The 15,478-nt window shown below is 38.5% G+C and overlaps 1 protein-coding gene across 2 annotated transcripts in view; it reads right to left on the bottom strand.

Annotated features, from left to right (window-relative positions):
* Positions 1-15,478, bottom strand: part of SH3D19 (SH3 domain containing 19) — a 186,871-nt gene that overhangs the window by 28,752 nt on the left and 142,641 nt on the right. For both annotated transcript variants that reach the window (XM_042983776.1, XM_042983777.1), the window contains 2 exons: positions 7,553-7,660; positions 2,948-3,060 (listed from right to left, as the gene is read on the bottom strand). In XM_042983776.1, coding sequence (XP_042839710.1) covers positions 2,948-3,060; positions 7,553-7,660 — 221 coding nt within the window. The remainder of the gene's footprint in view (positions 1-2,947; positions 3,061-7,552; positions 7,661-15,478) is intronic.

Genomic DNA, 15,478 nt, shown 5'->3' with positions numbered 1-15,478 from the left:
AGGGAGACACAGAATCCAAAACAGGCTCCAGGCTCTGAGCGGTCAGCACAGAGCCTGACTCGGGGCTCAAACTCACGGACCGTGAGATCATGACCTGAGCCGAAGTCAGCCGCTTAACCGACTGAGCCACCCAGGCGCCCCGTGAAATAGTCTTTCTACAAATCCTCCCCGATACCCGAAGGCGTTAAAATCTCTGGTCTAATAGTCACTCAGTAATCGTAATCCTCAAACAAAAGGAATTTCTCAGGCATAGATTTGACTTTCTGGCCCTGAAATCTATTATGTGTGACTTTAGCCAACTCATTTCACTTGTGGTCTGTTTCTTTTCTCTTCTTCCTTTAGACCCAGTGCATCTATCATGATATGTATTTATTATAGGACAGCACAGAATGCTTTGGCACTCCTTGGTAAACAGTGTAGGACAGGATTTTCCTGTTCATGTGAGGAACAATTATGATTATAGTACCTCTCCAGATGGTTAAATCTAACTTCCTTTTCTTGTTTTCCTAAAATGTGGGAGTTGCTTTGTGTTCTGCTTAACACCAAATGTAATAATACCTAATACTTTAATAGAGCTTTATGGTTTACAGAAGCCCATTACATGACTTCATGAATGATACATATATGCCTACACATCACCCTCTCACTCTCTTTTACAACCCTTTAGAGTAGAAGTCGGTAACCTGCTCAAGTAAATTTTCCTCCATGGAAATTTGGGATTTTCTTCTATTCAACAACAGTATTGTACGGGCCCTATCATCCCCTAATGGGCTTTCTTGGCCCAGTTTTAATAAAAATTTATTACCAAGTACTTTGAAAATGTAAACCATCACTAAATTTTAGTTCAGCCTACAGGAAAATCTCATTAACTTGATATTGGCTAATTTAATTTAATGTTTCCTTCAAAGAAATCTCTTTTCACTAGATGATTAGATGGGTTTGCGTGTGTAATAAGCATAGTTAATGCACAGTGTAAAACTATTATGAAATTTGAACTGAAAATTTGGTACAGAGATGTTAAGAATTTGTTCCTTTAAAATTTTTAAAATTTTCCTTTTTAAATTTTTAATTAAAGAATAATTGATATATAATACTGTATTAGTTTCAGGTGTATAACATAGTGATCTAATATTTATATACATACAAAATGGGCACTACAGTAAGTCATTACCATCTGTCACCATACAAAGTTGTTACAGTATTACTGACCATATTCTCTATGCTGTACATTACATCCTCATAGCTTATTTTATAACTGTAGGATTATACCTCTTAATCCTCTTTGCATATTTCACACCCCTCCCACCTCCCCTCTGTTTGTTCTCTGTATCTATGAGACTGTTTCCGTTTTATTTTGTTTTGCTTTTTAGATCCCACATATAAGTAAAGTATACAGTATCTTTCTCTGCCTGACTTATTTCACTTAGCTTAATACTTTCTACGTCCATCCACGTTGTCACAAATGGCAAGATTTCATCTTGTAATGGGTGAGTAATATTTCATTGCACATATACAGCACATCTTCTTTACCCATTAAGTTAATCTATTGATGGACACTTAGGTTGCTTCCATATCTTGGCTATTGCCAAAAATTCTGTGATGAACACAGGGGTGCATATGTCTTTTTGAATTAGTGTTTTCACTTTTTTTAGATAAGTACCTACAAGTGAAATTGTTGGATACGATAATTGTTTCTAATTTTTATTTTATTTGGGGGGGGGATGAATGGGAAGAGGGGAGGGGGGGAGGGAGAGAGGGAGAGAATGAACCTCAAGCAGGCTCCATGCTCAGTGCAAAGCCTGACACAGGGCTCAATCCCACGACCGTGGGATCTCGACCTGAGCCAAAATCAAGAGTTGCATGCTCAACCTAGTTAGCCACCCAGGCACCCCTATTTTTAATTTTTTTGAGGAACCTCCACACTGTTTTCCACAGTGGTTGTATAAATTTACATTCCCACCAACAGTGCAGAGGGTTCCCTTTTCCCTACATCCTTGCCAACACTTGTTAAAGGAACTGGTTTCTTTTGAACAAACCTTAAAAGATAATCTACCATATGGGAGTTTCAAACAGCATGGGGAAATGGTATTGAGGTTAAAAAAAATATATATATATATACACATATATATATATATGTATACATAGATACAGAGAACAGAGGGGAGGTGGGAGGGGTGTGAAATATGCGAAGAGGATTAAGAGGTATAATCCTCCAGTTATAAAATAAATAAGCTATGGGGATGTAATGTACAGCATAGAGAATATGGTCAGTAATACTGTAACAACTTTGTATGGCGACAGATGGTAATGACTTACTGTAGTGCCCATTTGGTATGTATATAAATATTAGATCACTGTGTTATACACCTGAAATACAGTGTGTATATATGTGTGTGTGTGTGTGTGTGTGTGTGTGTGTGTGTGTGTGTGTGTATATATATATATATATATATATATATATAAAACTCTTTGACTACCATTGTTAACAAGTGCATGATAAAGTACTATTTTTTAATTAAAAAAATTTTTTCCCTAAATTTCAGATTAACAAATTCTTATGGTTATTATCTTAAAATCATGTCACTAATTGGATATTTTAAATAAAAACTGATAATTGGACTAAGTCTATTTCCACAAATATTAAAGGTTTTTAGAGATTTTCAAGAACTTCTGCCTAATTATTAGTACCATGTAAAAGGCAATGTCATTCTATCACTATAGGAAAAATATTTTATGATGAAGTATCACAAACTGGCTTAATTCCTTTGTCCTATAGGAATTTTTTAAATATTGAACATCACCTTAAATAAGTACACGGGGCTTAGAAATGGTTTGCAATAAAGGTCTTTACCAGACCAACAGTAAAATAATTCAGACATCAGCTGAGTATTTAAAATTAGCGCATAGCTTGGTCTTCAATCTAAGACAATTTATAGTAACCACTTACCAAGTTTCTAGTTCTGTCAACATTACTCAGTTTTCCAGATACTACACTGTAAGTGTTTCCAATAGGTTTTTCAGTAGGGAGAGGAGGTGGGCTTTGCGGATCCTCTTGTAAACCTGGAAAAACAGCAGTAATTCATCAATAATTTAGGGCCTTTGAGGATTCCAAAGTATGAAATGATTGCAGCTTGGTTCCTTAGGAAAATGGCTGTCCTAACAGATCCATACAAAGAGTGGACAGCTAAATAAGTGACAAAGAGCTTCAGAAAAAGGATGGGTTTAGCAGGCATCAGTTAGTTTTACTGAACGTTATATAGAGTAAAAATAATACTAAATAATTAAACAGCAGCCAGCAATTTTGAAAACCTTCAATGTGCCAGGCAGTAAGGCACCTTATTCGTATACATTTCTCCAACCAATGACTATCTATGTGCTAGATCTGTGTAGTTCACTAGCCAGTCGTTGCATGTGGTGATTTAAATTTAAATATTAAATAAAATTACAAATTCAGTTCCTCAGTTGCACTAACTACACTGAAATAGCTAGCACTTGAAATGTTCAGTTGCCATAATAGACAGCATAGTTTTAGAACGTTTCCACCTTTGCAGAGAGTCCTATGCACTATCTAGCACTATGCTAGATAATATTCTAATTTTGCAGATGAAGAAACCAAAGCTGACAAGAAAATATATAAGTTATCTGAAGTCTTTATGCTAGTAATTTTGGGTTTTGAACCCAGAAGCCTGTACTCACTATAATACGGCATGCTGTTTCTTTAATAGGTTGTGTATCCAACCCTCCCCCATCCAAATAATTGAATGTGTTTTCTAATTCATTAGCTCCAGATTAATGGGTTTAATTGCCTTCAATTTAACAAACAATATCTTCACATCCAAACTACATCCTTAACTCAGTGATAGTATACCCCCAGCTTATTTTAAAAAGAAGGAAAAGATCAGATTTAATTAGTGGCAACTAATTAAAATCTGTGTGCAAAAACACTTGGAGAAAGGATGACTGTAACATACTAAAGGAGGCTAAAGCTAATGGTGATTTAGGCACGGAAAGGAGACGGGAATTCTTTTCATTCTTTCAAATGAACACTCTCTGCTCTCACTTCACATGAAATACCTATAACAAGAGGATGGTTTGTCAGGTTCCTATTTTATCTACAGACAGGAAACACTCTCAAAAGAAGGAAAATACCCAGGCCAGCTACTATGAAAACAATGATTTAGAGACAGGCAAGCATTCTTAGGGAGCGGCAGGGCTACTCTGGAAATGAAGACACATAGGAAGATTTCAACTGAGTTGCCATCTTGAGGACTTTCTCTGTGGAACAATTTTCTTATTCTTACAAGGAGATGCTGAAATCATTTAGGATGCTGTATTGCTGCGACAAACAATTAAGGGTACAAAGCAGTAAGAATATGAAAGTAGAGAGGAGATGCCTTACTGGCAGGAAAGGACATAGGGGTTATCAGGTATGGATGTGAGGGGGGAAGGTGGAGATTTCCAATTTCAAATAATGTGGTCGGTGGAGGTCTCAATGAGAAAAGTGGCATTTGAGCAAAGACCTGAAGGAATGTTGAAGGAGGGAGCCATGCACATACCTGGGGAAAGGACATCCTAGTCAGAAGAAACAAATTTCAAGAGGAAAGAGCTGACATGTTCAAAGAAGGCCAAGGAGTTTTGCTTCACAAAGCTATTCCTTTCTTCGCCTGACTGTTCCAAGTTCTTCCGACACCAAGGCACATATGAATTGCTGAATAACTGTGGTAAGTACAATTCTGGGGAGCTGGTTTTTGATGTAAATAGAAACAGCGCTGTAGAAACAGGCACTTCAGTTCTCTCACAGACAGCACTTGGAATCCAACTTTCTAACAGCTCCTGGAACTTTGTCAGAATAATAAAGGTGCTTCCTCAATATATCCTTTTCAGGGGGTGCATGGGTGGCTCAGACAGTTAAGCGTCTGACTCTTGGTTTCGGCTCAGGTCTTGATCTCATGGCTTGTGGGTTTGAGCCCCGCATCAGGCTCTGTGCTGACAATGTGGAGCCTGCTTGGGATTCTGTCTCTCTTTCTCTCTCTGCTTCTCCCCTGCTCTCTATCTCTCTCTCTCTCAAAATGAATAAACTTTAAGAAATATATATCCTTTTCAGGATTTCAGGACTATTTTTTATTAAAAAAATTTTTTTAATGTTTTTCTTTAGTTTTGAAGAAGAGAGAGACAGAGCATGAGTGGAGGAGGAGCAGAAAGGAAGACACAGAATTTGAAGCAGGCTCCAGGCTCTAAGCTGTCAGCACAGAGCCCGATGCGGGGCTCGAACTCACGAACTGTGAGATCATGACCTGAGCCAAAGTCAGACGCTTGACCAACTGAGCCACCCAGGTGCCCCAGGATTTCAGGACTATTAAGCCAATTTATAAGTATGCAGAAAAGAATGAACATAGCAGGCCTGAGACTGCTTATTCTCAGAAAGATATGCTTCCAAGGTTGGTTCTTGCTGGAATCTGGGAACTTGGGCTTTGGGAAGGTTCCCACCATCCCCAGAACTGATAAAACAAAAGAATATGGTTTATGCTGAATACCTGCTTTCCTTCTGGGAATCTGGAATTTTGGAACATGCCAAAATTGCTAGAGGTGCCTATGTGACCAGCCCCCAATAAAAACCTTGGGCATTGAGTCTCTAATGAGCTTCCTCGGTTGACAACATTTCACCTGTGTTGTCACAACTGGTTCCTGGGGGAGTTAAGTATAGCCCTTGTGATTCCCCTGGGAGAGAACACACAGAAGCTTGTGCCAGGTTTCCTCTAGGCTTTGCCCCATGTACCGTTTCCCTCTGCTGATTTTGCTTTGTATACTTTTGCTGTAATAAATCACAGCTGTGAACATAACTATGTGCTAAGTCCTGTGAGTCCTCTAGTGATCATCAAACCTGGGGGTCTTGGGGACCCTGATACAGCAGAAGAATAAATTCAAATATAAAAACTGTATTGCTTAAAACCCACATGAGCTTCAGGCAACATTTATTATCATTATATTTCACTACACTTGTTAAAATCTAGGATACATTTTAACAAGGTAACGGCAAGCAGGCAAACAACCCAATGTCTGTGATACTTCTATAGCCCACTGATTTGTGGACTATATAATGCTGTCAAAAGAAATGAACCACCAGTTTTTTAATCTACCACATAACCTCCTAAGAAGCGAGGACCCACCAGAGTTTGGTACCCTTGACTTTTTCCTTCTCCTCATTCTTCACAGTAACTCAGTTCACTCTTTTCACTATTTGGCTTAGAGCCATCAATTAATAACCATCAAAAGACCAAAACCAGTATGATCCATCTGGGTAGTATTTTATAGAGAAACCACACCCATAAACTAAAGGGGTTTCATGGCATTCCAGGGTATGCTTGCAAAATAACCCACGGATGCTACAGGTGAAGGACTGGGGACATTTGATCTGCTATGAGGAGGAATGGAGTGACAGGATCTCCTGTTAGATAAAAAACAAGGATGCATCTGGTCTATGAAAATGCACCGAATGAAATGAAACGATAGCAGAAGCTCATGGAGAAAGCTGTGTGATCACTCCAAGCATTGCCAAGAACTGCTTTGGAACGCACCGTCCATGCACGTGCGTGTACACATACATGTACTTTTACACACACTTTTAAATAATCTCCAGGGTCTCAAATAAATGGGCCTGGCCCTCTTGGCTTCTCTTTTACAATAAATATTAGATTTCTTCGTGGTACATATATAGGCTCATACAAAATTTCATTTATTGTGCCGGTAAAAAAAACAAGGAAGAAAACAGTATAAAAATGTTGTGTTATGCTAATTTTAAAAATGTTTAATACATGATTATGTTTTTATAATTTTTGGTTAACTGCTCTTCACACAACTCATGCATACTTACACTTAGATTATGCTGACTGGAATAAGATACTGTATCCATCCAGAGAGACACATACAACTTTATTTGCTGTCAGTTTCAATTAGAGTTCATAGGAGAACGACTTGGGAGTTAAGAGGTGTTGACGCCCTGGTGCAGTCAAAAATCCAAATTAACTGTTGACGCCCCAAAAACTTAACGACTAATATAGCCTAGTGATAAAGTAAGTAGCCCAATAACACAGATTTTAGGTTTTATGTGTTATATACTGTAGTCTTACAATGAAGTAAGCTAGAAAAAAGAAAATGTTAAGGAAACCATAAAGAGGAAATATTGACAGTATTGTAAGAGATCTGTGTACAAGTGGACCCACACAAGTTCACACCTGTGTTGTTCAAAGGTCAAGCGGACTTTTCTGCCATCTTTACCAGAGGCACTAACAGGATACTCCAATTGTTCTGAGTTTCAGTCTCTCTCTATTCTCTCTGCCTAGAGATGATGGTATAGAGAAATGAAATCCGTATTTACTGTACCAACTGTCTAAAGAACTGTGAAAAAAAAATAACTTGTTTTTAAATGTGCTTGGACTATAAATAATAATAAATGGCCGAATACACATAATTTCAAAAGCAGACGTTGATAAATTAGTATATATTTTCCCCAGGCTCTTGGAGAAGCAGATAAAAAAGGCAGATTAGTGCTTACATTTTCCCGGTTTGGCTGGAATTCGAATCACAGTGGGCTTCCTGGTGGGTGCTGGTTGAACTGCTCGTTCTTTTGTTGGTTCTGTTTTTGTGGGGAGCTGAAAGGGATCTAATGAAAAACACAGTTTATTTTGCATGTTTTCGTTAACATGGACTCAAACAAAAAACCTCATTCATAATTAAAGAGTCATATTTTCATGCCCCAGGGAAAACTATTCATGGATAAACAAAATCTCAGTTTGCAGAGACAAACACAAAGTCGGAGCTCATGAAAGGAAATAACTTGGTGCTCTGTAAATAATTCATGTGGCTTTTCTTCCTCTCTGATGAGAGATATCCAGGACAATCTTGAATTATGAAGAAGCAATCCTTCAAGGGAGTACAGTCATTTCGCAAGTGTTGCCTGAAAATGAGGGGCAACTGAAACAAAGAGCCAATTTCCCCCTATCGTGAAGCCTCCCAGATTCCCCAGGAAAGAAGGCCTTTTCTCCCTCCCACTCCTGTGCCTGTCCCAGAAAACTCAGGCACAAGGCTCACCAAGGGCCCTCATCCTACCTAGCACCGTCCCTGATACAGAGTGTGCCTGGCACACTTTGCTGAGCAGAGTGTCAGTCGTTCAGTAAAACCACACTTCAGTTAACATGAAAATGAAAAATGTTTTATCTCTGAAATACGATAAGACATCTTCCTTCAAATATTTCATTTGGGGGCAAGGATACAGGACTTGGCATTTCTCCACCTTAACTGACTCATTTAAAATTGACAGTGTATGTTTAGAGAAAGTATTTTATTTATTTTTATTTTTTTATTAAAAAAATTTTAATGTTTATGTATTTTTGAGACAGAGACAGAGTGTGAACAGGGGAGGGGGAGAGAGAGAGAGGGAGACACAGAATCCAAAGCAGGCTCCAGGCTCTGTCTGAGCTGTCAGCACAGAGCCCGATGCGGGGCTCGAACTCACAAACTGTGAAATCATGACCTGAGCCAAGTCGATGTTTAACTGATTGAGCCACTCAGGTGCCCCTAGAGAAAGTATTTTAAATAGAGACATAATTAACCAAACTTTTTTACTGAAAGAAACCATCTTTTTTCTTTAATGTAAATATTCTTTTCAGTACTTTAGGGAAATGCCCATATCATTTTTTTAAAGACGAGAAATCTAAAAATAAGTAGATTAGCAAAAATAAAATAAATGCTGTATAATGGATACTCTCTGTAGCACACAGGATCTCTTGAGGCCTCCTTTGCCTTTACTCACCAAGAAGCAGGATGAGTATATGCTGTAATTCTGCACCTGTTCTATGGAATCTTAACTATAGGGAGATACTCCCTATAAAAACAATGTACAGCACAGCTCCTGTGATGAACAGCATTCATGTTCTGCCTATTATGAGCTGTGGTTCAATAAGCACCTTTTGCTGAGCAGCTATTTTCAAGATACATGAAGAGCTGAGCTAATGATAAGAAGGCCTTTCGGCCCCTAGATACTTGACCTTCCCTTCCATGCAGCTCTCAGGCAACCTTACCTGAGATCACTTGCTCACTAGCCACTTGCTCACATATAGGATGTCTACCATGTGCCAGTAACAATGGTAGGTGGGAAGATACTATGGTAAAGTACAATCCCATTTTATTCTCTACCGCCTAGGAATGGCCCTGAGATGGCATGCCAGGTAAAACTATTATTACTGGCTAGTGAGAAAAACAAAAACAAAAAAAAATTAGAGGAGTCCTCTATGGAAACCTATTAGCTCACAATGAAGCAATCTTGTCTATGTTCAAAAACCCAACTCAAGATTATCACAACAGTATCAAACTTGAAAAAAAGGATCTTGCAATAGTGTAACTTTATTCCACTGTAACCTATGTCCTCACAAAACAAAGAAAGCTCCTTTTAGCTCTAAATACATTTTTTAATTCTATATTTTGTTATAGCATTATTTTTTACTCCAAAAGAGTATTTATTATAAAAATGGGAAACATTAAGAAATATTTGATGGAAAGCCTTCTATAATCCCATCTCTTCAGTAATGATTAAAACTTGGTATATTTTTTTACCATATTACATGTATTGTTATACAGGTATTTTGATAAACAAAAAAGCAGGACTTTATGTCTTTCTTTGTAATTTGCTTTTTCACTTTGTCCGCTCAATATTGCTTGGAAGCCTACTACGAATCAAATAGTATACTAGGTGCTGGGAATACTTCAGTGAACAGCAAAGAACTCTGTCCTCACAGCACTTACATTCCATCAGGGAGATGAAGATAATCAACAATAAATATAATAGATACATCGGTCACGTGGCACATTACATGAAAAGTACTACTGAGAAAGGAAAACGTAGAGCATGGTTAGAGACTCTGGGTGTGGGCAGAAGGGAAGCAGTTTGCAGCATGAAACTGGAGTGCAGGGGGTGAGGGAGGGGAGTTCTCTAGGGTCATCTTTCCAACAACTGGATTTTACATATTCTAATAGTCCTTCCAACTTCAATAATATACATGTGGTCTCTAGGAAACAGTAATGGATAACAGGGGATAGGTGCAATTGTATTAAAGCTCTTTACTGCAAATATTACCTGAATGTGGACTCCCTGAATGGTTCATCTGAGTAATACTAGCTAAAACGAGAGAATCTGAAGACCCTATGTAATCCTGGCATGCATTTTATTCAAACACAGAAACACAGCATTTTTCCTTTGTGCTGATCTTTCCCTTCTGTTCACCTCTCTCCCTATCATTGCCTTTACTCTGCTTCCCAGGCCTTTGTTGGAACCCACTGACTTCCAAGGACCCACTTTTCTTCCCCCAGCAGCGGTGGAGACTTTGTTCAGAGACTTGACTGCCCTCTCTCCCCCTTATCTTGGTTGTCACATCCCATTCTCTCAGGGCTCTTGTTTTCTACTGGGAAAAGCACCAAAAATTCACAAAAAGGAGTAAGGCTGTTAAATGTTCACTTGTACTCTACCTTTCAAGTGGCATTTCTGCTTTAATAGCTCCTTCTGGTGCCTACAATCTGTTGATTATTAGTACAGGCTTTTAGTTGATGTTGTCTTTTTGGGTGGGTGTGGAGGGGGAAGAAAATCTTGAGCATGGAATGACCTCAGCTATTTCCCAACTCATATTATATTCTGAGCCAGTATACCACCTACATTCTTTCACATTCCAGGAGGGAGAGCACGAACAAAGGGGGCATCAGGCAAAAGGGAAAAGACACTGCCAATCACAGGGGGCATCCAAATTATGCTCTCTGTTTGGAGGACTGGCCTCAGACACCTGCCCCAAATCCTGCACAGTATGTAACCTCATCTTCTGCATCCAAGGGTCCAGTGATTTTTTTTTTTTAACCTTAAGGACTTAAATTGAAGTAGTATAGATATAATTTATATAACAAAGTATTCAAAGTGTCCTTCCTAGTTATCTACTCTTTCTCCGTCTTTACCTTTAATATCACTAGCTACTCTTTAATAATTGGCACTCAGATCATGTAAAATTATTCTACTATGTCTCTGGAAAAAAATTATTTCTCAATACAGTGATCAAGGAAATCTCAGTGTTCTAGTGCTGCAGGCTATTTGGCAGGAGTGGGTCTGTTTGATGACCTGCCCCAGCTGTGCTCACCGAGTCAGTGAGCTCAGCATCTGCCTCTCTTGTCTGCGAGCTGTCCAGGGCTGTAATGCAGACAAGGTGTGCAGATTAGTGGGGAGGACAAATAGCATCACTTCAATAAGAAGGTGGGACCAGAGGCCTGATTTTCATCTTGATGATGCTATGCAAATCTCTCTTTAGCTACACTAGTATGAAGTTTACTTGTTATGTCCATTTATGAACAGGGTTATTTTTTTCTAACAGAAATCTAAGTGGGCAATATATAAAATAAGGATGGCATCTCATGTTTGGGAACTCCAGGCATTGTCAAGCAGAGAACTGAATCACTGGTACTATTAAAATGTTTAAAGTTCATAACCTTCGACCCAGTAGTCTCACTTTTGGAAATTTATTCCTCAGAAATAAAAACACTAGTAGAAATGGCAATGTTTATGACAGTGTTTACTGCAGTATTTTCTGTAGAGGAAAAAGAAATCCAACAATCTAAAAGCACCATCCATCAATAGGGGAAATGTTCAATCAACTATGATACACTCATACTAAGAAATATCAGGCAGGTATAAGGAAACAAGAAGTTAGACCTACTGACCTAAAAAGAAGTCCATAAATCTCACTGTTAAATAAAAAATGACAAAGGGCAGGGGCGCCTGGGTGGCTCAGGCCACTAGTTGGTTGAGCATCCAACTCTTGATTTCAGCTTGGGACTGTGCCCCGTGTTTGGCTCTGTGCTGAGCACGGAGCCTGCTAAGATTCTCTGACTGCCTCTGCCCACCCTTCACTCTCGCTCTTAAAAAAAAAAAAAAAAAAAGACAAGGGTATAGTATGGTAAAACTGTTTGTAAAAGTAGGTAAAAGTACATGTATGTATACATGTTTGTAAGCTTTGGTTTGAAATGTCCAAAGACATGGAAAGCTACATACAGTATTGTTTACACTGGTTCCTCTGAGGATATGGATGGATTGGAGGGAGATACATTTTTTTTTCTTTCACTAGATGTTTGCATTGTTGACTTGTTATAGCAGTATAACATTACTTTGTAACAGAAAAAAATGCAGTAAGATAAAGCCAATCACAAGAAAAAAGTTACAAGATTAAGCTGAAATAACAACCCTGACAACCAACCAAACCAAAAAACACTTAAAAATAAGGGGAGGAAAGTGAAAATTCTTGTTCCTTTAGTTGGTTTTTAAAGGCAATAATAGCCAAAACTTTCTATAAGATAACTAGAAAAATTAAAACTGTTTATTGGATATAGTTCCTCAGTGATTTTATTTAATAGGATTTTCTGTGCATACATCTATGTTTTTGAATTTGTCTTTAGACATATGCAGTTCAAAATAATTAGCTTCGAATTGAAATCTTGAATAATACAGCAATTTAGAAAAATCATGTATTATTATTTTAAAATTTCGGGGTGCCTGGGTGGCTCAGTCGGTTGAGTGGCCGACTTCGGCTCAGGTCATGATCTCACGGTCCGTGAGTTCAGGCCCCACGTTGGGCTCTGTGCTGACCGCTCAGAGCCTGGAGCCTGTTTCAGATTCTGTGTCTCCCTCTCTCTGACCCTCCGCCGTTCATGCTCTGTCTCTCTCTGTCTCAAAAATAAATACACGTTAAAAAAAAATTTTTTTTTAAAAATAAAATTTCTACTCATCACAAGACTGAGGATCACATGGGAAGCAGTGCTTGCTCGCTCTCTCACTCTCACTCTCTCTCTCTCTCTCTCTCTGGCAAAGATGACAAAAGCTAACTCTCCCAGCTTTTCATCCTAATTCTGCTTATGTTTTGCTGTTCGAAAACCAGGTTCCCCATTCTCTCCTGCCAATCCTGTTTCTTCATAAAGACTACCTTTGTTACTTTTTATACATCTTTCCAAAGAAACTACATATGTGAATGTGTGTGTTTTAAATAAACAGCAGCTAAAATACCACGAATGCTATCTGTACCTTGCATTTTTCACCTAATAATAATATCATAGAGGTTGGTAGGAGGTAATAGGTGGTATGTTTCCTTTTTAATTAACACACAATCCTCCACTGTATTGTGGATGTACCATTATTTATTTAAGCAATCCACTGGAGGTTACTTGCAATATTCTGTAGCAATAGCCCTCCAATGGGGTGCAAGAATAAGCCCTTGAAGCTCTGAAAATTGTGCATACATGAGTTAAGGGGCTATTTTCAAAGGAGATAAAAGATTCACAGGATAACCTGATTCCGAGTTCTGTGACCCAGAAGGGGTTAAGAACAACAGTACCACAATTCTCTTACCCAGTTTGCTTTTGTTTCTACAGTAAAAAAAAACACAAAGCATCTCAAAGAAGAAAAAAAATCTCCTACCCAAATCTAAGGAAGGTCCATGGCATTTCTCTCCACCTTTATTTGCAGTATGTATTCTGCCCTCCTTCTAGGCCCTCACACCAAACCAATTATTCTACACCTGCTGCCAAACAAGTAGGCCCCTTTACGCCTATATCCGCATGGTCTTCATTACTGGGCTGAGAAAAACACTGATGATAATGTAGTTTTCTGCCCATTACCTGTCTCTAATAATATGCTTGTCATCATAATTAGTTTCACCATCCTTGGCTTGCTTTTCTGTCATTTCCTTCCCTTGAGTTCTGTTAATAGCAGAAATTGGCTGCTAAACTATTATTCTGGGCTGTGTAATGGAGCTGACAGCAAGGCATTCTGCCTCTTTTTTTTGACAACTGGGTATGATTTGTAAAGGTGTGAAGAGGAATTGCTAATACTTCTCAGCTCCATTACATTAACCTGGAAGGCATTCTACCCAAGAAATGAATCCAATATTAAATTGCTTGTTTTATGAGTTTTCCTTTAATAATTTTTCTAATCTTTATAATGTTTTCATAGCTCCAGTATTTTCTGATCTCTATTTTCTGAGATTAATATGGCAACCTCATTTTATGAAAACTACTTTATTAGATTTTCTTTATTTCTGAGGGAAAGAAAAGAAGGAAAGACATATTTGTGAGTTCCTCTCCTTTTTCTCATGTTCTCTCCCAGTTTCTGGCTAATGCCAGGATGATTGAGTAAGGTTTCACAAAGAGACCATAATCCTTTATTTACAAAGACAATGCTATTGATATACCATCAAAAAGTCACAAAGCCCCAAATCAATACACAAACAAAAATCTCTCTGCATGTTGAGGAATTCATAGGTGATCCTAAAGGCCTCTGGAGGACAGTAAGCAGGGAAGCAATGAGGTCCAAATTACACTCTAGAAAAAAATCCCTTGGGAAGCCATGATATGGAGGATGATAGGTTTGACACAGAAGCAGGGGCTCAATTTAGGAGGCCACTGCAGTAATCTGGCCAGAGTCCTAATGTGGGGCAGCAGAGGGGGGATGAAAATGAGAGGAAGACTCAAGAACCACTTAGAAGGCTAAACCAGCCAGCAGGAGTTGGTAACTAATCGGATGTTAAGAGCAAGAAGTAACAATAATAACTACTACTTAATGGGCACTTCCCATGTTTCAGACACTGGGACAGGGCTTCCCTGCATAATCACATTTAATCCTTGCATTACCTCCATGAGGAGTTATTGTTACCTCGTTTTATAGATGAGGAAACTGAGGCACTGTCAGGTCAAGTAAATTGCCCAAAGTCACACAGCAATTAAGTGGTAGGCTCTGGCCCGTCTCACTCCAAGTCCAAACAAACAGCCACTGGGTGACAGATAGGAAGACTCAAAGATGATCTCTAGGATTCTCTAGGGAAGGCCGGGTATATGATGGAGTTACTATGGGATGTGCAGGTTAGAAAGAAGAGAAAGTAAATGTTCAGTACAACTCCACAGTTGAGAGCAATGGTTAAAGTCAGGGAGGGCAAACAAATTACACATTTTGCTGAAAGACTGCCTAAATAATTAAATGTTGTGCAGTGAAGTGGGAGAAATCAAGAAACAGAAAAGGCTGAGTATGAAGCATGAGACTATATTCATGTGGAATGTATATGGTTGACCTTCTTTTTGAAGATGACTATAATTATCTGTTTGATGACATGGAATAAATTTTCAGCAGTTATTAACCAAGTTGCCATCCCCACAGAATCCAGTGGTTTCTACAAAAGGTGGTATTTCTTTGGGTTGTATCATTTCCACCTCTTCTCGGCTTGCTGTTGTTGGATTTACCCATCCCTGTCCCACCCTGAACTTGGTAACACCAAAAAGGTTTAAGTAAGAAAATGACATAACAAAGACTTGAAAAGTTTTCAAAGTGTTCCCTGGTGTAATGATTCATGAAAATGTTGGGTAGCAACATAATGTAATGAAAAATATACTAGATTTAGAATAAAAAGAC

Source organism: Panthera tigris, chromosome B1, assembly GCF_018350195.1.
Source record: "Panthera tigris isolate Pti1 chromosome B1, P.tigris_Pti1_mat1.1, whole genome shotgun sequence".
Lineage (NCBI taxonomy): Eukaryota > Metazoa > Chordata > Mammalia > Carnivora > Felidae > Panthera > Panthera tigris.
Note: the sequence above shows the minus strand (reverse complement) of the source record. Positions and strands in the feature narration are given on the sequence as shown.